At 47.9% G+C, this 22,624-nt stretch overlaps 1 protein-coding gene across 4 annotated transcripts in view; it reads left to right on the forward strand.

Moving 5' to 3' along the window:
• Csmd2 (CUB and Sushi multiple domains 2) overlaps window positions 1-22,624 on the forward strand; it is a 553,245-nt gene that overhangs the window by 357,914 nt on the left and 172,707 nt on the right. For all 4 annotated transcript variants that reach the window (XM_029539695.1, XM_021199594.2, XM_029539696.1 and 1 more), the window contains 6 exons: window positions 6,531-6,857; window positions 10,187-10,381; window positions 19,418-19,556; window positions 20,516-20,703; window positions 21,410-21,598; window positions 21,788-21,904. In XM_029539695.1, coding sequence (XP_029395555.1) covers window positions 6,531-6,857; window positions 10,187-10,381; window positions 19,418-19,556; window positions 20,516-20,703; window positions 21,410-21,598; window positions 21,788-21,904 — 1,155 coding nt within the window. The remainder of the gene's footprint in view (window positions 1-6,530; window positions 6,858-10,186; window positions 10,382-19,417; window positions 19,557-20,515; window positions 20,704-21,409; window positions 21,599-21,787; window positions 21,905-22,624) is intronic.

Raw genomic sequence — 22,624 nt, forward strand, 5'->3', positions numbered from 1 at the left:
TGTGTGTGTGTGTGTGTGTGTGTGTGTGTGTGTGTTTGTATCCAAGAAACAAATGAAGTCAGGCATGGTAGCGCATGGCCCCCAGTACAGGATGGAAGGGAGTTCAAGGTCAGCTTGGCATACATGTGACCCTGTTTCAAACTAGTACAAAAGGTTTCATTCCAAGTTTAGAAGCCACAGAGTCTATGCCTATCACTATACCTTTGGATCTTCCTCATTATTTATTTTTTGGTCCTCAAATTTAGATATTTTCTTGTGTCTGTATGGGTGCCTTGAGGCACACAAAATTGTAATTAATGTGTCTTCATTCTTGAATCCGCCCATCCGTGCAGTAAATATCTTCTCTGGCCTTTAAGTCTTCATCAGGGTTAGCGAAGGCCGCCATGGCTTTATCAGCCCTTCATTTTAATTGACCCGTTGAAAACAGTGGAGCTAGCTAGCACAAGGACACCAAAAGGAAAACATGGTGAGTTTACAAGCAAGGCACTTGTATTTCCCAGTCAAGATCAGTATTAGACTCTTATTGCATATAGTAATTACACACACAGTTGTTAACGAGTTGAGTTTTTCACCATTACTATTTCTCCAGTCTGTGTCACATGAGAAGCCCTGTGACATAAAGGTCAAGATTCTCAAACCCAACCTGGTAACCGCCTGCACATCGGAGGCTCCCAGCCTCTCCCCTCTTCTAAGCTGGATGGCGGTGATGAGATGCGATTACAGCCCCCTTTGGTGTTCTTCCCCATTTGGGACATAGAGAAACCAGCTCCTCCCATTCACTGATGGAATTGTGGTAATGTGACCTGTGTGTGCTATTCCAGAGCAAGAAAGAGTAGAGCTCTGTGGGACAGAGAGCACTTCCTTTGCCTGCCTTCCACGGGACAGGTCTGGGTCACCTCTAGAGCTGGAGGACCAAGCTTCGAAAGGCCACATTCTTGCTCTCAACAGTGCCAGTTAATCAGCCCTGGGCTCTTTCAGAGTGCAAGAAGAAATGTCTTGGGAGCTCTCCAGAAAGCTCTTGACCTTAAAGAAGAACCAAGAGTCAGGAGTACCATAACAGTCGAGAGTTGAGTGTTAAACTTAAAGCGCTCTCTCTCTCTCTCTCTCTCTCTCTCTCTCTCTCTCTCTCTCTCTCTCTCTCTCTCTCTCTCTCTCTCTCTCTCTCTCTCTGTGTGTGTGTGTGTGTGTGTGTGTGTGTGTGTGTGTGTGTGTGGTGTACGTCCATGTGTGGGGCATATGTGTGGTGTGGGGATGGGGGAGTTGGGGGTAGGTGGGAGGGTATGGTGATGTATGTATGGGAAGTATGTGTGTGATGTGTGTATGTGCATATGGTGTGTTTCTGCATATGGTATTTGGATTGTGTGGTGTGTATGTGCATGTGTGTGCATACATGTGTGTGTGCACGTGCACACACGTGTGTGAGGTGTATTACGATGCATGTGTGTGTATGAGGTCTATGTGTGGTATGTGTGTTGTATGCAGGTCCACACACATACAAAGACCAGACAGAGGTCAACTTCAGGTGTCTTCCTCCATCACTCTCTGCCTTACTTTGGGGACAGCACTTCTCACTGAACCTGAAGTTCCTTGATTAGACAAGGCGGCTGGCTGATGAGCTCAAGGGATCTGCCCATCCCCACGCCTAGCGCCGGAGGTACCAACCTGCACCTGCTGCATACCTGGCGTGTCCGTGGGAGCTGAGATCTCAAGTCTTCCCCTGGCAGGGCAGGCATTTTGCTCGCTGAGCCATTCCTTCAGCCCCTAGAACTTCCTGACCCCTGGCTGCTATTGAAGAGCACCCTAATGTCTGGGCCCCTTTCACAGACTGGTTAGGAATATCTGGGGCCCCAAGCAGTGGTAAACTCGAACCCTCTCCCAGGGTAAAGGCTGAGTGGCCATTGGTTTCCAGTCAACTGTTCAGGGTCACTTTGTCAAGCTGTGTGTCTCATCCCCATTTGAGGGATGTGTTTTACCAGCAGGTACGCCTGTACACATTTGTTGTTTTAAATTACATCCTATCTTCCTTTAAAACACCCCGCTCTGCATGTCCTCTCCTTAAACATGCACAGGGTTTTCCTTTGAATTCTACTGTCTTTTTTTTTTTCTTTCTAAATTGACTGCTTTGCTTTCTCCCCTTTCGGTAATTTTGAAGATAAGCTACTTCATATTCTATTACTAATTACACTTAACATCTTTAAATACATGCTCTAACCTATATTTCTCTAATTAACCACAGAAACTATAAAACAGACTTTCTTGCAAGATGGGGAAATTAGCATATCTCCTCACTCCACCTTTCCCCATGATATCAGTAGAATCTGAAATATTTTACCCCAGGGTTCTGACTGGGATGATATTGCATGTGTTCTCTTCCCAGGAACATTTGTTACATTCACGTCCCATTTTACAACTACCTTCATAGCAGTTATCCAGATTCATTACTGTATTTGTTCCTTGCTGACTTTTTATTTTTTATGAACCACACTCCTCTGTTACTTGATTTCTTCATTTTGATTCATCTCTTTGGTACATAGAGAAAAAAAAGAAACCAACTTCCAAGTGGCATTCTATGACATGCATTTGAATACTCTATTCCTTGAAACCTTTGTTATTTGAGAGCAGCCTCCTGTCACCTTGGCTTTAACAGTCTGGCTGGATCATCACACACTACATTACTTGAGTCCACGTCTGTACCATGTCTCAGAGAAGTCCCTGGAGGGTCACTCCACATTATTTCCCCTAGAATCCTGAGTTGACTCAAATGTCCATCTATTTCTACAGAATTTGCAGAATTTGGTCAATTCAGTTGCCTGAGTTTTGGAGTGGAATGGCTTGTTAGGTTGACATCTCTGTGTCACCATCTTTTCAGGGTGTTTGATGCTCATTGATTCATTCAGTAAGCATTAATTGAGCACCTACTGTGTGCCATATGCTATGAGAGTCTTTGGAAGTTCAAAAGGATCAAGGGGACAAGATTTATGCTCTCAGAAGTATCTTCTGCGGGGGGTGGGGGGGATTATGTGTTAGGGTGAAGAGGGCAAGTCTAGAATGTGCTGACCAAGTGACAAGATGATTGGCCAGAGAAGCAAAGGTGTCACATATAACTGTTCTCAGGGTTCCAAATGGTACCCCTAAAGGCCTAGGGATATAGCTTGGTGGTTGAATGCCTAGCTGGCATGTAAGGGGGTTCTGGGTTCACTTCCCTGCACCATGAGGAAAACCAGGCAAAGAGTTCCTTTGCACAAGAAGACAAGTGATGTATTGTTGGCGTGGTGATACTGACATGCTGACATTGGCATTGGCGTGGCACTGCTGGAGTGGTGATACCCACGTGGGGGTGTCAGGTTCGAGTGCTAGGAATTAAATTTTCACCTCAGATCTGTTCACGCACATTTCCTGTGCCCCGGCTCACCTTTGACTAGAAGTCATGGCGTCTTTGTCTTCAATCCATCTTAGACTGCACCACAGGCTGTCTCCTGTCTGTCTTGAAGGTCCTTACCGCTAGATATCATTTATATGATGCTCCATCTGGACTCACCCAAATCTGTGCGTGGGCATCCCTGTTGAACCTAATTTAGTGCTATCGACAAGCCTGGGTCCAGGGGTGGATCTCCCGCAGATGGGAGGAGCTTCCTCCAGGACTAGGCTGGCAGACTCAGACCCCCCCCCCCATGGACATCCTTTGTTTCCTGCTGGGAGGCAATGTGAAGAGGAAGCTGAGCTTTCTTCCTGGAGGCAGGATGCTTAGACTGAAATTTGGCACTGCCACTCACGAGCTACTGTGACCTTGGCAAGCCACTTAGCCTCTCTTGCGTCTCTGTGTCTTCATTTTTAAATGAGGTCAATGGCAGTATGGACCCTGTGGTGTTACTGTGATAGTTAAACTGAGTCTGTAATGAAAATACTTAGCACAGTGTCTATACTTAGTAAATGCTCAAGAATGGATACTAATCACTACCGCCAACTTTATCTTGCACTCCCTAAAAGGGTTTCTATGCCTTTCTCTCCCCTTGGCTCGGTTCTTTCTATCCTTAAGCAATAATGCAAGGATGAGCTGGCTAGGTCCAGGCCTGTTGTTGTTGTTGTTGTTGTTGTTGTTGTTGTTGTTGCTGTTGCTACTGCTGACTGAATAGGAGGGATTCCAGCAGAGGCTGGAAAAGGAAATACATCCTCAGCAAAGAACTCCAGCGGGGCAGGCAGAAACCAGCATGAAACTGGGATCCATAATTCCTGTGTGTTTGTATTCTTTTAAGTTTAGCAAAAATGATTTTCTTCTCTTTTCTTTCTTTCTTTCTTTCTTTCTTTCTTTCTTTCTTTCTTTCTTTCTTTCTTTCTTTCTTTCTTTCTTCTTCCTTCCTTCCTTCCTTCCTTCCTTTCTTTTTTTATTTTGTTTAGTTTTGAGACAAAATTTTTCTGTATAGCCCTGGTTGTCCTGGAACTCACTCTGTAGACCAGNCTGGCCTCAAACTCAGAGGTCTGCCTGCCTCTGCCTTCCAAGTGCTGGGACTAAAGGCTTGTGCCAGCAACCCAAATATACTCACTCATCCAAGCATCCGTAGTATTTGTGTGGGTGTGTGGGAGTGTGTACACGTGGGAATGCATGTGCATGTTCGTTTCTGTGTGGTTGTGTATTCTTGTGTGGGTGTGCATGGGTGGGTAGGTGGGTGTTTATGCATGTGTGCATATATGTGTAGAGGCCAGAGGCCAACCTTCAGTGTCTTTCTTCCAGGGCCATCGTCCTTGCTATCTGAGGTAGGCTCTCTCCCCGAAACCTGGAGCTCACTGACGAGGCTAGGTTGACAGGCCAGCAAAGCCCAAAAGAAATCTTCTCTCCACCTCCCCAGCACTGGGATTCCAAATCCGTCCCCACCACACCCTGCTTTTCACAGGGATGCTGTAGAGTGAAGTAGGGTCTTCAGGGGATCCTGCTTACCCACAGAGCCACCTCCCTAACCCCAGAGAACTATCAGTGTTAAAGGTGGGCTTGAGCAGTGGCTCAGTTTTATCTCTTCATAGTGCTGTTTGTTTACAATGAGCCTGTGCCACTATTACAACCACAAAAAAATAAAGGTAATTTCATTTGGAAAGAAGTCACCCGGAAACCTACAACCCTAATGCAGTTTTTATTTGGGGGCTCCTGTCCAATCTTTACCCATATATAAACAAGCATTTAATAGCTATCATCAAGAGTACACGTATAATTTTATGACCTACTATTTTACTTAAAACGATAGTTAGCACTCTTTCTGCAGGGCCGTATTTATCACTTTAATGATGGCCTTCACACTGCGCCACATTAAGGGCTGTAATTTTCTTCCCTTTATTGGACTGACATATAGGTGGTTGGCATTTTTCCTCTGGGATAGAATTATGTCACTATCAACATCTTTGTCCCTGTGCCTCGTTTCCTTTTAAATTAATTCCTAGAGATTATATGCTGGGAGTGTTCGAGTGGTCTGTGACTCTTAATAAGAAATCCTTCCAAAAGGATTGTGTGAAATTGAGTTGGCAACATGTGATGGGTGCGTGTGTGAGCTCCCATAGAGCCTCGGCGGGGTTGAGTTTTTAGGGTCTTTCTTGGTGCTTTCTCTATGCTGTGCCCTACATTTTCACGGTGATTCTGCTTATCTGAATCCTCTGAGTGCACTCTTGGCTTGACTTGGGGCACAGTCCTAGAGTGACAGAAAGAGTTCTCATTAGTAATGAGATGATTCCCATAACCTATCACAGCTATTGCAATTCTTATGTCTCTCCATCTTGTCATTTCCCTTCTGAACGTTGGCTTCGTACGCTGGTTCGCTTTTCCATGCATTGTGGTGTTCTCCCTCAACCTCCCCATAGGGTCTGTTGGGAATTGGCATGAGGATGGCTCAAGGTTTCCAGAAGACTGGATCCTCGGAGTATAGTGGGGAAGAGATGACAGGAAGTAGGCAGAGCATCTAGACTCTGTCACAGGTCCCACACCCTGTTCTTTGAAGGCTTTGGCCTCTGACAGATGGTGCTCACTAGCATAGTGTGGCTGTAGGATGAAGGGGTTAGGGTCCTTATGGGTCTGGCGTGAATCATTTCCCATCAAAGACATTTGGGGAAAAGAGATAGATGTGGACCCTCTCTCTATTGGGAGATTGTCACTCCTGTGTCCTTAAGCCATGCCCTTTAGTACTACCACAAAGCAAGCTGAGAAGGGTCAGGCTCTGCAAGTTGGCTTGAATGGCAACTTCTTCCCCCAGAACAAGGGGCCAAGGGCAGTGAAAGCTACCTAGGGTGGGCATATTGAAAGGATAGAGACTAATAGAAAACCAACCCTGCTATATCTGCTCTTGTCAGGGGACACTTCAGTGCTAAGCCCGGCATGGAACCCAGCATGCCTCCTACCTACAGCCTTGAGCCCAGCCAGTCCGGGCCAATCCTCGTGTCTTTCATTCTTTCTGTTTCTCTAAAGACTAAGAAAATGTTTCCAATGTCAGCCCTCAGTGGCCCCAGTCAAATATGGCAGATACCCCCTGACTTCCATTGCTCTTCTCTTTCAGTTTCCTGCTTCTTCAACTTCACCAGTCCGTCCGGGATCGTCCTGTCTCCCAACTATCCTGAAGACTATGGCAACCACCTCCACTGTGTCTGGCTCATCCTGGCCCGGCCTGAGAGCCGCATCCACCTGGCCTTCAATGACATCGACGTGGAGCCTCAGTTTGATTTCCTGGTTATAAAAGATGGAGCCACTGCTGAAGCCCCGGTCCTTGGTACCTTCTCGGGAAATCAGCTCCCCTCCTCCATCACCAGCAGTGGCCATGTGGCCCGTCTAGAGTTCCAGACTGACCACTCCACAGGGAAGAGGGGCTTCAACATCACCTTTACCAGTAAGTGTTCCCCTGTGTCACCAGCGTCACCTCTACCAGTGCGTGCTCCCTCTGCCACAGTTGATTGTACATACTGCTTCTACTGAGAGAGTGCTTGAAGGTTCTCCCTTGGAGGATCATCAATGCAGTAGGCCAGTTCCAAAGCATGAGTCACTGCTGGGTCACGTCTAGAGTTCCCAGCTTCCAGGAAGAAGCATGGGGCTATCTGGTAGACCAGCTACTCATTTCTGCGGTGTCACAGCCTGTAAGCTTTTATTTCCTTAGATGTCTCAAAGGGCATAAAGAAGCCCAGATTTTCCCACCTCCTTCTCACAGCTAGAAAGCAGAGAGGCTCTGGGGAGGAAAGTTCTTCAGCTATAGCCAGTCTTTGCTAATGTGTGGGCTCTTCTTTTTCCCACCCTTTGTCCCCCTAGTTTCATTCCCTATCACTAGATGGGAGAAAAAGATGGAAGAAAGAGAGAGAAAGTGAGAGAGCAAGAGAGCGAGTGAGTAAGAGAAAGAGAGAGAGAGGGAGAGAGAGAGAGAGAGAGAGAGAGAGAGAGAGAGAGAGAGAGAGATCACTGAATCTACTTTCTTTCCTTTTGTTTCTTCTTTGACCACAGCTACAAACTACAACCAACCTCCCTAAAAATCAACAACAGCCCATCCTGCCTATCGGGGCTCTAGCACTTATATACCCTCTGAAAAGTTCCCAGAATTCCACACATCACACCAGTCATAGAAACTATCTGCAGCTGGCAAAACCACACCCCTGCTAGAGCATGAGGCAGATCATAGTCAGCTGCTGCAGGCAGCCCAAAGCAGCCCCCGTATCTCCACACCTCGGGTTAAAACGAAAGCCCATTTTCAAAGTATATTTTCAAGAATCCAAAATTCCAGAACTCTCAAAAGTGTCACAATCCCCGGGTTCTCTCATCCGCTTCCCACCCTACATCCCCAAGTCCCCCACTGCTGCTTCTACAGTTTACCTTGCCTGAGCCCCATAATCATGAACAAGTCAAAGGCCTTGCTGTATTTCCATGGCTTTTTCTGCAGGCCCATGGCAGCTACTCATAGGTCATTTCCCACAGTCCTTCCCATGGCCAGTCTGGAAGTTGTCCCTTCAGTCTCTATCCTGAGTTCATTATCCAGAAGCAGCCTAGAGCTCAGTCATGGTGTTTTTCTTATCCCTGTGTATCCTGGACTCGGTGGACACAGGAGACAGCCAGAACCTGGGAACAGCAAGCTTCCAGGGGGCAACAATCTATTATGAGGTCACAGGAAGCAATAAACCTGGTGAACTTGGCCATGACTGAGAAGTTCAGGCTCTGATTGAGACGCCTACACAGACAGACAGACAGACAGACAGATAGACAGGCAGACACGCATGCACATGCAGGCACACACAGAGACAGAAAGGCACACACACACACACACACACACACACACACACACACACACAAAGGAAATGCTCTTTGGTCGCTTATCCATCTCATGCTCTTTGGCAGAACATCTCTCTTCCCTACTCCAGTCCCACACTTGTCACAGAAGCCTTGCCGCTTGTCTTACTGCCTTTAGATGCCATGGGATAGGCCATTTGTAACCCAAGCAAAAGCCCCATCTGTGTCACCACCCTTGTTCAAGAGCATCAGACTCACTGGAAACAATCAGCCCTTCTGCAGTAGCTCGTCACCAGCAGGTTCACGATCCCAGTGACCTAGGGACAGAAGGAAGCAGAAAAGCTCTCTCCTAAGCATGTTGCTGTGACACTGGTGGCTCTGGCCTTTAGCTTCTCTGCCCTCATACCCATTTACTATGGGACCATGAGGCCTAGAAAGGAGCGCATGCATCACTCATCTTCCCACCCCTTTGCGTGCTCTCTGATGTTGGAAGGAACACCCAACCATTGCTGTGTAGGTGTGTACACATTCATGCAGAGATGTATGCATACATGATGCCTATGTGTGCGTGTGTATGTGTACACACACACACACACAGGATTGATAGCGTTTTGACTTCCAAGCCTCAAGCTCCAGTCAGCTCTCAATGTCTACGTCATGGTCCTATTCCCACTGAAGACGGAACAGGTGGTGGGAGATGAGATCTAGGCTGCCCTAAACCTTGTGTGGAGTTTCAGGCCTGTGTGCTTGCATCCAACCAACAGTCTTCGTGTCAGAGGGAGGCCTGGAAACCAGCCTTTTCCAAAGGGGACACTCCCATGCAGCCGTGGAGCCTAACACTATCCTAAGAACAGCAGGGGCACGCATGAGCCCTGGCTTCCCAGACAACATCTTGTGCAGGCAGGGAGACCAGGAATGTTGGGGGGAAAGGGTTTCCTTTCGTGCAGGGAGGAGGGGTCCCTTGAAGGATAGGGACTCAGGCTCGGGGACTATATGATGTCACCAAGCCCACACCCATCATGGTCTTACCAAAGTTCATTCTATTTCTACCTTGGAATGACCCTCCGAGAGCTGTGGAATACTCTTTATAGGTCAGGAAACTGAGGCTCAGTAACCTCACAAAGATGGCCCAGAACCACATGCTAATTAAGAGGCAAGGTTCAAAATCAATCAGGTCTCTCTCTCTCTCTCTCTCTCTCTCTCTCTCTCTCTCTCTCTCTCTCTCTCTCTCTCTCTCTCTTGCTCTCTCGCTCTCTCTCACTTGCTTGCTCTCTCACTCGCTCACTCGCTCTCCTTGGCTCACTCACTGCATTATCAATCGCCTGGCAGGATGAGAAGCAGCCCTGGCCGGAGGCAAGGACCTGATGCCAATGGCTTCGGACAGGGCTAATTCCAGGACACCTGCTTTATGATGCATAGTGCCTATTAGTGTCACAGGACTGGGAGCCCCCCCCCCCCAGTATGTAATCCCTTAACCACTTAACCATCTGAAACTCAGAAAGCGCGGAATGGACTTGACACTGAGAAGACAGATCTGCCACTTAACTGCGTGGAGCCTCAGTTTCCCCTCTGGTAAAGGAGCGTGGAGCCTCAGTTTCCCCTCTGGTAAAGGAGAGTAATCACATCACCATGATAGAATTCCGATGTGATCTAATTAGTTACCATGAGAAACACAGTTCACTGCCCAATCTGTCGGCATCCCTTAGAATGTTCAGACAGCCCCAAAATCAAGTTTAATCGGTCCCTGTTTTGTGCCCAGTGGGTTCTGTCTGCCGTAACCACAGGGTCTCAGGTACTGGGACACCTAGCGTCTTTTTCAGCATCTTTTTCAGCACGCCAGGTTCCTGAGGGAGCATGGAGGTCTGGTTCTGACCGCTGGCAGCTCATTTTTTTCTTTGGTGGCCCATTTGTGTGCCACCTCAGTCTAACCATGGTTATCCCCTTCCCCAGCCTTCCGACATAACGAGTGCCCAGATCCTGGCGTCCCAGTTAACGGCAAGAGGTTTGGTGACAGCCTGCAGCTGGGCAGCTCCATCTCCTTCTTGTGTGATGAAGGCTTCCTCGGGACGCAGGGCTCAGAGACCATCACCTGTGTTCTGAAGGAGGGCAGCGTGGTGTGGAACAGTGCCGTGCTGCGCTGTGAAGGTGAGTGCCCCGGGCTTGGACAGTGGCTGTCAGTCTGGGAGGCTGGGGCAAGCATAGTGTCTCTAACCACTGTGGTCCAGCTCTGCATTTATCCATCTTCTCCTCCAATGACCCAGGGAGCCTTCTTGCTCTCATACTTGGATGGGAGGCCTGAGGGGATTGCTTTGCCAGGGAACTTGAATTGTGACCAGAAATTAAACTGGGGGGGGGGGGGGAGAAAACAGTCCTTCTAGAATATCAGCCATCAAAATGCAGCTTCTCTCAGCTCAGAGCTCACAAAGGACAGCCACGAGGAGCTGGGCTTCTAGCTACTGTCCTGATGAGACCATAGCACCCCCCTCAGCCCGCCACACACACACACACACACACACACACACACACACACACACACGGGGATGCCAGCACTCTCGAGTTTGGCCTCTCAAGGCTGCCTGCTGTTCTTTGCTCCGCATGGTCATTCCTCCTGGGCTCTCCCTGCTCCATCAGCTGTGCCCCTTGTTAAACCCTGCCTTGATATCCAACAGTCACTCTCTAGGTGGTGTAGAGCTGGCCAACTGGAAGACACACAGCTCTTAGCAAGTGCCAGGCTTGTTACAACATCTGCCCAGCCCTGCCTTATGTCTCAGGGCAGTTGAGAAACTTTTCAGGCCAGCGTTTGGTCCAGCTGGCTGCAGAGATTTCAAACACAGATTACACCTCCTCGGGATAGGGATCGTGTCAAATCTGTGTGCCAGGCACAGCGCCTGGCCCAAGATCAGTGCCCAGTGAGACTCTCCATAGACAGAGACTGCACGTCCTGAAAGTACATTAAGGATATCAGTGCTGTTTGGACAGGCGAGGGCTGTGGCTCAGGGAACAGAATGCTTCTTCCCCTCATCTCCTGTGATAGACAGAGGATGGAGACCTTAAAGGCCTGCCTGCTCCCCCAGACCTCACCCCACAAGTGAGAGGCCCCGGGAGGATGAAGGGGGAGGGTGAAGGGGGAGGGTGAAGGGGGAGGGTGAAGGGGGAGGGTGAAGGGGGAGGGTGAAGGGGAAGGATGAAGGTAGAGGATGAAGGAGGAGGATGAAGGGGAGGATGAAGGAGGAGGGTGGAGGGAGCCGATGAAGGGGGAGGGTGAAGGGGGAGGATGAAGGGGAGGGCCTTTGAGGGGGCTTTGCCTCCCAGCTGACAAGCAGGTGGGTGAGATAGGAAAGGTCATCCAGAGGCTGCTGGAGGAGCCACTTCTCCTTTGAGCCACTAGTTTTCCAACTGTAAAGCAGAAAGGAAATGGGAGGAGGAGAAAAGTCTTTCAAGCAAGGGTCACAGCAAGCATGCAAACAGCACCCCTCCCATCAGGGTGTGAGCTCCCGGAAGTTAGGACCCCATCCTGGCTCACAGCCTTGCACCTGCGGGAGTGTGTGACACCTGATCCACTCTCAGTGCTGCTTGCTGAATGAATGAGTGAATGCATAAGTGAGCGAATTCATGGATTTTTTTTTTTTTAACCAGCCACATGCCCCTGTGAAAAATGTGTCATTGGTTGACCTACTCTCCCCCACCTCACAGCCAACCAGTCAGGTCACACTGGGGAAGCCATATGGTCCTTCTGTGCCTCAGTTGCCACATCGGCAAAGCACAGATGATTCAGGAACCTCCCGGCTGGGTTGCTGTAAGCATGGCTGGCAGACAGAGAACGCCCAGCATCCATGGCAGTTGGCATTATTTGAACTTGATTTTGACCATTTACCAGGCCAATCAGATCAGGATTGACTCCCCTTGGGGGAAAGCTATATGCTTGAGAGCAGGAACATTAAAATCTTAGAGTGGGGAAGGGAGCTCCGGCCCAGAGGCCACCTCCACCACCTAAATCCTTCTTTCTGTCTGTCTGTACCTGGTGAGACGCCGGCTTCTTGATCAGCATCTTTGTCTCTAATTTTTCTGGCTATTTTTTTTAATTACGCATCCCCACCTGGTGGACAATTAAATGCAGCCACTAATGTTCTTTTAGATGTTCCTTTAATATATTCTGAAAGCCACTCCGGTTTGGAGCAACTGTAAGAGGACAAGGTAGGAAGGTAATGGCTTGTACATTTGGGAAGGAGGAAGGTCATTACCTGCAGACCTGAAGGCAGGAGTGGACAAAGATTTGCTCAAAGGTCCAGAGAGAGAACATGTTCAACCCCGTGGACACCTAAGATCTCTCCCTGCTTAGCTCTGTCGCTGACACTCCAAAGCGCCTGAGTGACTAGGCCAGATGTGGCTGTAGTTATGTGTGTATGACAGTCACAAATGTCCTAAGAAATGTTTCCAGGTATGGGGGCTGCTTCCTTGATATCCCTCATGGTGATCTCTGCCTTGTCTATCTTTCAAGGAAGAATCCAATAGCCGTACCCTTCTGTGACAGGTGCTGTGTGGGTGTCACCAAATTGCAGCCTAGCAAGCAGCCCTTGGAGGCAGGTATCGTTATTTTCCCGACCGATGCCCAGGAAGACAAGTCACCTGCCCAGCACCCGCCCAGCGTCCCAGCACCCTCCCAGCGTGTACTGGACAGTGCCAGAATCCACTCCCAGATTCTAGACTGCCCTTGTAGGATTGTATTGCCACAGAGACAATAATATCAAACGTCCTCATGAAAGACTTCAAAGTATTCCCAATGAGAACAAAAAGCAGGGTTTCTACTTTTCACTTCCCAGGAGGAAATTAAAACAAAAGGAAGCATATTGCCCGTCGCTGAAGACAAGTCTTGGCAACGGAGAGCTTAAAGCAACGACAGAAGTGAGACACATGTATCAGTTATGACAATTCAGGCAACTAAACTCCCCATTAAAAAACAAAGACGCTCAAACTGGATGCAGAAAAACATTCAGGCTCACAGAACTATGTTAAAAAAAAAAAAAAGAGTGAAAGATGTCAGTGAACTCTAGTGAATACTTTTATAATTTAATTTCTAAAACAGGCTATCATGAAAGTTTCAAATCATGTCAAACTGTACATTTTTTTAAAAAGTTCAAAAAAAAAAAAAAAGTGAAGCTCATTCCCATGGGAAAATTGTTTAGGAACTTGCTGCCAGCTAGAAAGATGTCTCGGGCAGTGACGCCCTTGCCATGTAAGCAGGACCTGATCCGGGTCCCCAGCCGCTGTGTCAAAAGCTTGTCCCTGACCGTGGGGCATCCTCCTGTCTGAGTAGCTGAGCTTACAACAGTGTTTCGTTCCTTCACACAGGGTGATCAAGCATCTTCTTTGTGCCAGGCACTGGGTTAGGCCCAGATACTCTCCTCGGTCCAATTCCAGAGCCTCACCCCGTAACCAGGATAAGACCCTTCCTTCCCTTTCAGCGCTAAGTGCCATCTTTTAGCCTGCAGTGCTTAACACTAAGTGCCATCTTTTAGCCTGCAGTGCTTAGCGCTAAGTGCCATCTTTTAGCCTGCAGTGCTTAGCGTTAAGTGCCATCTTTTAGCCTGCAGTGCTTAGCGTTAAGTGCCATCTTTTTAGCCTGTAGTGCTTGGGTTAGGTACCCGCTTGTTTCCCGGCTGCTGCCGCTCTGGGATGGACTTCCTGCGTGATGTTGTATCCCTAAGAAAAGTCTGGAATATTTCTGTGATTATCTCTAACAGATAAAAGAGCAGCTGTATAAGAGCTTCAAAGTGGCTTTCCAGTGCATGTGTTACAACGGGCCGACAGGATTCCAGTCACTTGTCAATCTCAGGGACTCTGTTCCCGCCTCCTGACATTTCTTAAGACATCTCTTGCACTCTGGATTTGTGTGCACATGAGAAGATCTATGGAGGTGCATGTGCATGTGTGCATGAATGCGTGTCTACAAATGTATGCATGTATATGAGTATGAGGGTGTGTGTAGATAGATGTGCATGTGTGTGTGTGTGTGTGTGTGTGTGTGTGCGTGCATGGGTGTGGGTTCATGTGTGAATATGTGCATGTTCACACACATGGACACAAGAAGACAACCTCAAGTGTTCTTCAGGAGCCAAATACCTGATTGTGTTTGTATTTACTTTTTTACACAGTCTCTCACACAACAGAGGTCAGGTGTTATTTCTCAAGAACTTTCCACCTGTTTTACTGGACAGAATCTTTCATTGGGACCTGGGGCTTATCAGTTCGGTGGCTCAGCTGGCCAGGAGAGTCCCACTTATCCACTCAGCTTTTGATGTGTGTGTGTGTGCGTGTGTGTGTGTGTGTGTGTGTGTGTGTGTGTGTGTGTGTGTGTGTGTGTGTGTTGGGGCTTGAACTTGGGTCCTTGTGCTTGTTCGGCAAGCGCTCTACTGAGCTGTCTCCTAGCCCCTTCTGAATTCTGCCAGTTGCTTCCCAGAGTGGCTGCTTAGCAAGATCCTGCCTCTCTCGTATTTCCTCGAGTGGCACTGAGATCTACATAACTAATCAGACCTGGATTCTTTTTTTGTTTTAATTGCCAGAGCATTTATTAGGTGGGATTTTGTATCTCCATTAAAGGAACACAATGTCCTATTGAGACTCTTTTGGGGCATGAGGGACTGTCTGTGATCCCAGCCCAGAGACTGCAAAATGGCAACTCTCCATTGTTTCATCTTTTATAAGCTGGAATACTTGTAGAAAACATGTCTTATGCTAAGATATAGTTCAAAAAGAAAAAAATTGAAAAAACGATTTTCCTTTATATGCTTTTATTATGTGTGTATTGCAAAGTGAACTCCCTAACATCTTCCAACGCTGGATGTCTTTAAGCATCATTAGAGGCCAATGGGTGGACATTTATCTTGTGTATTTACTGTGTGCTTACAGTTCACATTCTAACTGATGGTCACATTGTCTTCCTGACTAGCAGGGGCACGTTGAGGATGGCCCAGCCTCTTTTTGACATTTTCTGCCCCTGACACAGAATCAGTTGTTTTTTCTAGGCACCTTTTAAAGCAAATTGATGTTTAGAATCTAGACTACTAAAGGGTGCTTATTACTATTGACTTATCGCATGTTTGGAAGCTGTTTCTGTAAATGCAGCTGGGAACTGCTTTATCAAAGGAAATGTGTGTGGGTTCATTTCATTTCAAATAATGAAGCTTTCTTCTTTTAACCTTAACTTCCTTGATATTATATTCAACTGTCTTTTCACTCTTGCTCAGTAATGCAAGTCCCACAGAACACCAACGTAACTTCCCGTGTTGTGATAAATACCCAGGACACTCAGAAGAGTGAAGTGGTGCTACAAACAGCAACATGCTTACTAAAATTGTCTTGTTCTTGTTCCTCTTCATCATCATCATGACCATCACCATCACCATCGTCACCGTCACCATCACCGCCACCACCATCACCATCACCATCACCATCACCATCACCATCATCACCATCACCATCAGCATCAGCATTATCACCACCATCAGCATCATCACCATTCTGTTCTTTACATCCTCGTTTCCTCAGAGGGATGGGCTATCAAATCACTATCTTTTAAGATCTCTTTAGGTTCTTATACATAAATATGCAATATAGTATTGTATTCAGTTTAAGTTTTTAGAAATTGCACATCAAATTTAATCATTTTTAATTATGCAAAGCGATTGTGTAGTTCCAGAGTTAAATCTACCAGAAAAAAAACAAAAACAAAAACAAAAACAAAAACAAAAACAAAAACAAAACACCCATGTACATTCAGGGAAATAAAGCTCTGAGTGCTCCCTTCCACCCATGGGGGTGCTCCACACTCTCCTTTTGCCCGTTCACTGACTGTTCACCTGAGTGGGTTCATCTAACACTTTAATGCCAATTTAACTTTCAAAAGCTCCATTTTTACCTCTCAATTGTGTACACGCGTATGCATGCCTATGTGTGGATACGTGTATGTGAGTGCAGGGACCTGTAGAAGCTAGTAAAAGGTGTTAGAGCCACTGGAGCTTGGAGCTAACAGGTAATTATGAACCATACCCCCCAATCCCCTGCCCCCCAACCCTGTGGGTGCTGGGAACCGAACTCAGGTCTTCTGCAAGGGCACTACTCACTCAGTCTTAACCACTGAGCCATTTCTCTAGCCCCTAATTTAACTTTCATATGCCATCTTCTTTAGATAAATAGGATCAAGGACATCTGTGCTCACATGTACATAGCGATGCAGTGCATACATTTAGTCAAAAGAAAAACCCTTAAGTTTAAGTTAAATTTGTATTAAAGTGTTAGAGGGATGATACATGTGTGGTGTAGTTCTCAGTGTTTTGTTTAGACACCATTCAATTACCTCATTTCTCTAAGCCTCCACTCACAGAAATCAGAGCAGTAATCCCCTTCTATAGGATGGAAGCAATAATCCCCTTCTATAGGATGAAGGCAATAATATATGTGCCATGTTGCTTTGCAGTCTTCACAAGGATAATCCACATTAAGCCCGATACCTGGCAAGCCCTGGGTCTCCTCCAGCTCAGCTGTATGTATGACAGTGGTGTGCTCTGTGCTGCCGGGAGGATTTGGAGACAGGGGTCTTCGGGTTAAATCTCAGCTCTGACTTCATTAGCTTAATGCCTTTTGTCTAGGGTCTTAATCTCCTTGGCCTTGGTTACCTCCTCTGTAAAATGGGGATAATAGCTTTATTAGCATGCATTTGGAGGACATAATAAAGCGTCCCAGTGAGTAGGGCACCAGGAGGCATCGGCGCCTCCTCCTGACGTCATTACTATTGTTATGGTCTCTGTTAATTAAACGTCCTAGTATACTTTTCTATTAAGGATGCCCGGCTGGGGCTGGCGAGATGGCTCAGCAGTTAAGGGCACTTGACTCTGTTCTGGAGGGGCCAAGTTCAGTTCCCCGCTTCCACACAGCGGCTCACCGCCACCGGTGACTCTAGTTCTAGGAGATAGGACATTCTCTTCTGACTTCTTCAGGCACTAGGTACACACTTGAAGCACAGACATACATGCACTCATACACATAAAATGATAAAATACAGTCTATTTTAGAAAAAGAATCTCTGGACTGAGACCTGTTGGAATTCTGTGAGTGGAGGCTTAGAGAAATGAGGTAATTGGATGGTGTCTATACAAAACACTGGGAACTAAAAAGAAGTGGCTCCTTTATTTCCACCTTAGTCCTGTTCAGGAGGTGTCTGGCCTCTAGTAGGTCTGCAGTAAGAAGGGCTAGCGCAGTAGTTCTCAATCTCTGAGTCTTGACCCCTTTGGGGAGTGAAGACCTTTTTACAGGGGTCACCTAAGACCATCAGAAAACACAGATGTCCACATTGCAGTTCATACCAGTGACAAAATTACAATTATGAAGTAGCTATGCACATAATTTTATGGTTGGCGGGCCCACCACAACAGGAGGAACCATATTAAAGGGTCACAGCATTAGGAAGGTTGAGAACCACTGGTCTAGTGGAAGCAGGAGTTTCTTTATAGCCTAGAGGCTGCTTTGCTTGTGCCGCTTGCTTCTGGGCTGTCTTGCTTAGTTCCAAGTCCAAGCTAGTCCCTCAGCCTCACACTCCACAGCTTCCAAGGACAGTCACAGCATCAGCCTCACGCTGTTGAGGAATATGGTCTGAGGAGTATGGCCACGGACTGTGGAAATGCCTGACGTGGCATGAGCGCTCAGCTACTGAGGGCGGCCTTGACAGTGACAACAGCCTTAGTGGGGTCATGGTATGGTCACTGTCTTCAGGAAGCTTGGGCAAGTGTCACGTGACCTACATCAGCCTATTACACAACACCCAGTCCCAACAACCCCCAATGGAGATCGCAGACCTTTTAAGCTAAGTGCCGGAAAGACTTTCCTCAGCACTGTGACAAGACACCTGACAGCGGAACTTAAGGAAGGAGAGGTTTAGTCTGACTTACGAGGAGGAATGTCATGGTGGCCAGAGCTGGAGGCAATTGGCCATGCGGCACCCTCAGTCAGGAAGCAGAGAGAGATGGATGCTAAACTCAGCTCTTTCTCTTTTTAGTCATGACTATTATTTATTTATTCTCTATTTATACATTTATTCTGTATTTATTCACACCATGGAATGGTGATTCTTCCCCTATTCAGTTTACCTCCTGTAGACATTCCCTCAGAGACATCCCTGGAGGTTCGTCTCCTAGGGGACTTTAGGTCCCATCAAGATGGCAATAAAATTTAGCCATCACGATGCTTAACCCGGCTCCTAAGTGTGCCCACTCCTCGAGTGACTTAAAGGCCCAGGGGGGTGGGGCTTCCGTCTTGACCCCTGTTTCCACAATCACTGAAACAGGAGGAGGGAATTTTACAAGCCACTTGCTAACTTTGAACATCTCCACATGGATGCAACAGACGTCATTCATGCTCTCTCATCCTATTGGCCACAGCAGTCATGTGACCTAGCATGACAATGAAACCCACCATGTGTCCTGAAGGAACAATAGTAGAGTCACTCTGATAGCCATCACAGGGGCTAGGAGGCATGGCATCCAGAAGAAGCAATCATGGGAAGTAGCCTGAGCAGGAGGCAATGAGACCAAAGCCAGCCAGAGGGTGGGATGAAGCAGCCAGCATCTTGCACAGTGACCTGCCCCAGACTCCATTCATCCATCCTTACATCCGTTCCCTTGCCCAACAGCCATGGAGACAGGGGTATGTGTCAGGCACTAGTCTAAATACTGGGCATGCCTGTTGGAGAAGGCAGATATCACTCTCATGTACCGTGGCGAGACACAACCCTGCCCTGAGCTGACCCCACGTCTAGCCACCAGCTCCCCAGTGCTGATGAGAGAAAGTAGGCTGGGTTGATGCTTCTGCCTCAGGCCTGGCAATTGAGTTGGGAACAAAGAAAAAGGCAGCAGTGACCCAAATATTAGCCCCACTGGAATGACAAACAGACTTTGCTGAAAGAATTTTTAGTCTTTTCCTTCAGGCCTTTTATAAACCTGCAAATGATGTAACCGGTCACATCTATAAGGGTCCCAGTTGGCAAAGCTCACAGTTTAGACTTTATGTAATTTTCCATAAAAACCAAAACAAGCCCTTGTTGGCTGACACGTTTTATAGAGAGGGGTTTTTGTTTATTTCTTTGTTCATTTGTCTCTCAACAAATCCGCTCTTCTCCCTCTGTCCCCCCAGCTCCCTGTGGAGGTCACCTGACTTCGCCCAGCGGGACCATCCTATCTCCAGGCTGGCCTGGCTTCTACAAGGATGCCCTGAGCTGCGCCTGGGTGATCGAAGCCCCGCCTGGATACCCCATCAAAATTACATTCGACAGGTGCTGCTGACCGCAGCCTCCGAGGGGGAGGGGGTGCCAAGATGATGCCTCCAGTCTGACAAAGTCGGGGAGAGTGTAGCACCAATGCTAGGACATCAGCAGGGTGGAGGAGGGTGGAGGACATAGGGATGACTGACTCACTGGCTTAATGCTTCAGTTTGATTGATGTATTGGGAGTCTGTGGCTGGGGGATGGGAAGGCAAGTGAGTGATCACCTTGGACCCCAGGCCTCTTTCCTTTACTATCCCCTTAAACAGAGATGGCAAGTAGGCGCCATCAGACACCATCAAATTTAGACAGAGCCCACAAACTCAGCCTGGGAAGCAAGTAGTGCTCCCCAACCTCTGCCCCAAACCCTGCTCAAGTGCTCCCTCCATTCCCAGGCTCTACCTAAGTCCCCTGGTGAGAAAGGAGCCTCCCAGAAGGGAACCCAGACCTCCTCCAGATGGAGCATCTATGGCATGAAATTCATGGTCTGCCAACTGTCCCATGAAGACTGACATAGGAGACATAGGAGACTGACATAGAAGCTCCATGGGCCACTTGCCCACGTATGACTCTGATGCACAGTCTTTATTGCTTTGGGTGTTTAAAAATCTTTTTTTATAAATGTACAAGCTAGTCTTAGTTTTCTATGCCAAAGGCCGGATTGGATCCTGGAACTTTGGTGGATGAACACTATAGCCTAGAACAGTCTGAACCCCATGAAACCTTTGTCTCTGCTTCAAGATGGATCCTGGCCCATGTTCTAGAGAGGACTGCGAGTGTGCCTCCTAGAATGGAGGGGAGAGTCAACTTAAATGTAGTAGAGGAAGCCCTTCCATATGATTAGTAAATATATGCAAATTATATCAAAATACCCTGTCTGCTGAAATCTGGTTGCCTGGAGCCCTGGGTGAGGCAGGGCAAATGATGCGCTTTGTGTTTCTTAAAACATCTCCATTCGCATCGTTTGGTAGGTTTAAAACGGAGGTCAACTATGACACCCTGGAAGTGCGAGATGGACGGACATACTCGGCACCTTTGATTGGCGTTTACCATGGGACCCAGGTGCCCCAGTTCCTCATCAGCACCAGCAACTACCTCTACCTCCTCTTCTCTACTGACAAGAGTCACTCGGACATCGGCTTCCAGCTCCGCTATGAGAGTGAGTCTCAGTGGGTGGCACAAAGAGGCAGATAACCAGACTGACTGAGTTGGGGGAAGGCCCCCCTGACTGTGCTCCACCATGGGGCCCAGCCCTAGCCATCCTAGAACAGCATTGTCAGCCTCTCTCACAGGTCATGGGAACTGAGTTACTCAAGACCTTCAGGCCAGGTCTCATGTGCACCCCTCACAGCCTCTTCTGTCTACGGCTGATTGGCTGCTGCCATACCCTGCACTGTGGGATCAAGTGTTTTACTGGCCATGAACTTGAAGTCAGTTGGCATCTCCGTTGCATCCATCTTCTCTCACCATTTCCATTTGCCTCCCCTTGATTTAGAGGGTTAACCTCACAGCATCAATACCTTCCAGACCAAATTAGGAAGTATCATGGGTGTGACTTGAGAACATCGTGAGGACAGAGTCATTGGCTGACTCATGCTTTGTCACTAAGCTTTGATATAGTGCCAGAGTGAACATTCAGTAGACCTGGGCTAAATGTGTGACCCTGCTTGAGAGCCCGGCCTTTCAAATGCCCCACCCTCACCCCCGCTACATGAATACCAAGGGCCACATTTCATGAGTCGGTAACTGGCAACTTCTGCCTCTGTAAAACAAGACTCAGTCCTTTCTCCCTTTATAAGCCAAGGGCAGTCCTCTTTGATGACATCACACACTGTCTGTCATCATCTGTGGCCTCTCTTTTCCAGCTATTACACTGCAGTCAGACCACTGTCTGGACCCAGGCATCCCCGTCAATGGGCAACGTCATGGAAATGACTTCTATGTGGGTGCTCTGGTGACCTTCAGCTGTGACTCGGGCTACACATTAAGCGATGGGGAGCCCCTGGAATGTGAGCCAAATTTCCAGTGGAGTCGCGCCCTGCCCAGCTGTGAAGGTGAGGCACACCAGTAGGGGGCGATAAAGAGCAGATTCTTTTCCTGCCTTGATAAACCAGGAGCCTGATTCACTGACTCCCCAACACTCATCGATGAGGTTGGTGGTTTGGGGGGGGGGTGTTCGTGAAGGATGGTTGGGGGAGCTCTCTGGGGCACTCTAACTTCCTCTGCCCACTTCACTCCTGCAGCTCTCTGTGGTGGCTTCATTCAAGGTTCCAGTGGCACCATCTTGTCGCCAGGGTTCCCTGACTTCTACCCCAACAACTTGAACTGCACCTGGGTTATTGAGACATCACATGGCAAGGGTGAGTGTCTAAGCCTGTGACAGGTACTCATGGCCAGGACTCCAGAGTCCCAGGCCAGAGCAATTTCGATGAAGATTTCACTACATGGTGACAGCAGAGCTTAGCTTCGTCTAGATTTTCTCACCAGTAAGAAAACTTGCAGGAGCTACACACCTGTCTGCTTCACAGAAGCCATTCAGTAAATACTGCTGAGAACCTAACCTCTCAGGCTTTAAGAGGTCTTGCTAGTGGCCAGCACTCAGCATGATCCACCCCATGAGGGGGCGTCACACTCTCATCAGTATAGAGATGGGAAGCTAGTTCACAAACGAGTTTCTAATGTGTGTGTGTGTGTGTGTGTGTGTGTGTGTGTGTGTGTGTGTGTGTGTGAAGGACTGGACATAGGACTGTATGCATGCTCAAGCCCCTATGATGGAGCTAGATTTCCACCCCTCTTTTTACGTTTTCTTTTGAGACACGGATTTGCTAAATTAACCAAGCTGGTCTTGAACTTGTGTCCTAATAGCAGGAATTACAGGTCTGTACTGCCAGGCCAGGTTATTGTCATTCTTGATAAACCTGTTGTCTCAGCAGCATCTCTCCGGTGTCTCTGAAACCCTTTGTCCTCCTCCTGTAACCAAAGAAGTCCAGGTCACTTTTGATCCCTCTTCCTCGTGTTCACCCTTCAGATTCTGAGCATGGTGCCCCCCTCTCACATAGCTTTCTTCTTTTGGGGGGGGG

Source organism: Mus pahari, chromosome 6 (assembly GCF_900095145.1).
Source record: "Mus pahari chromosome 6, PAHARI_EIJ_v1.1, whole genome shotgun sequence".
NCBI classification, from domain to species: Eukaryota; Metazoa; Chordata; class Mammalia; order Rodentia; family Muridae; genus Mus; species Mus pahari.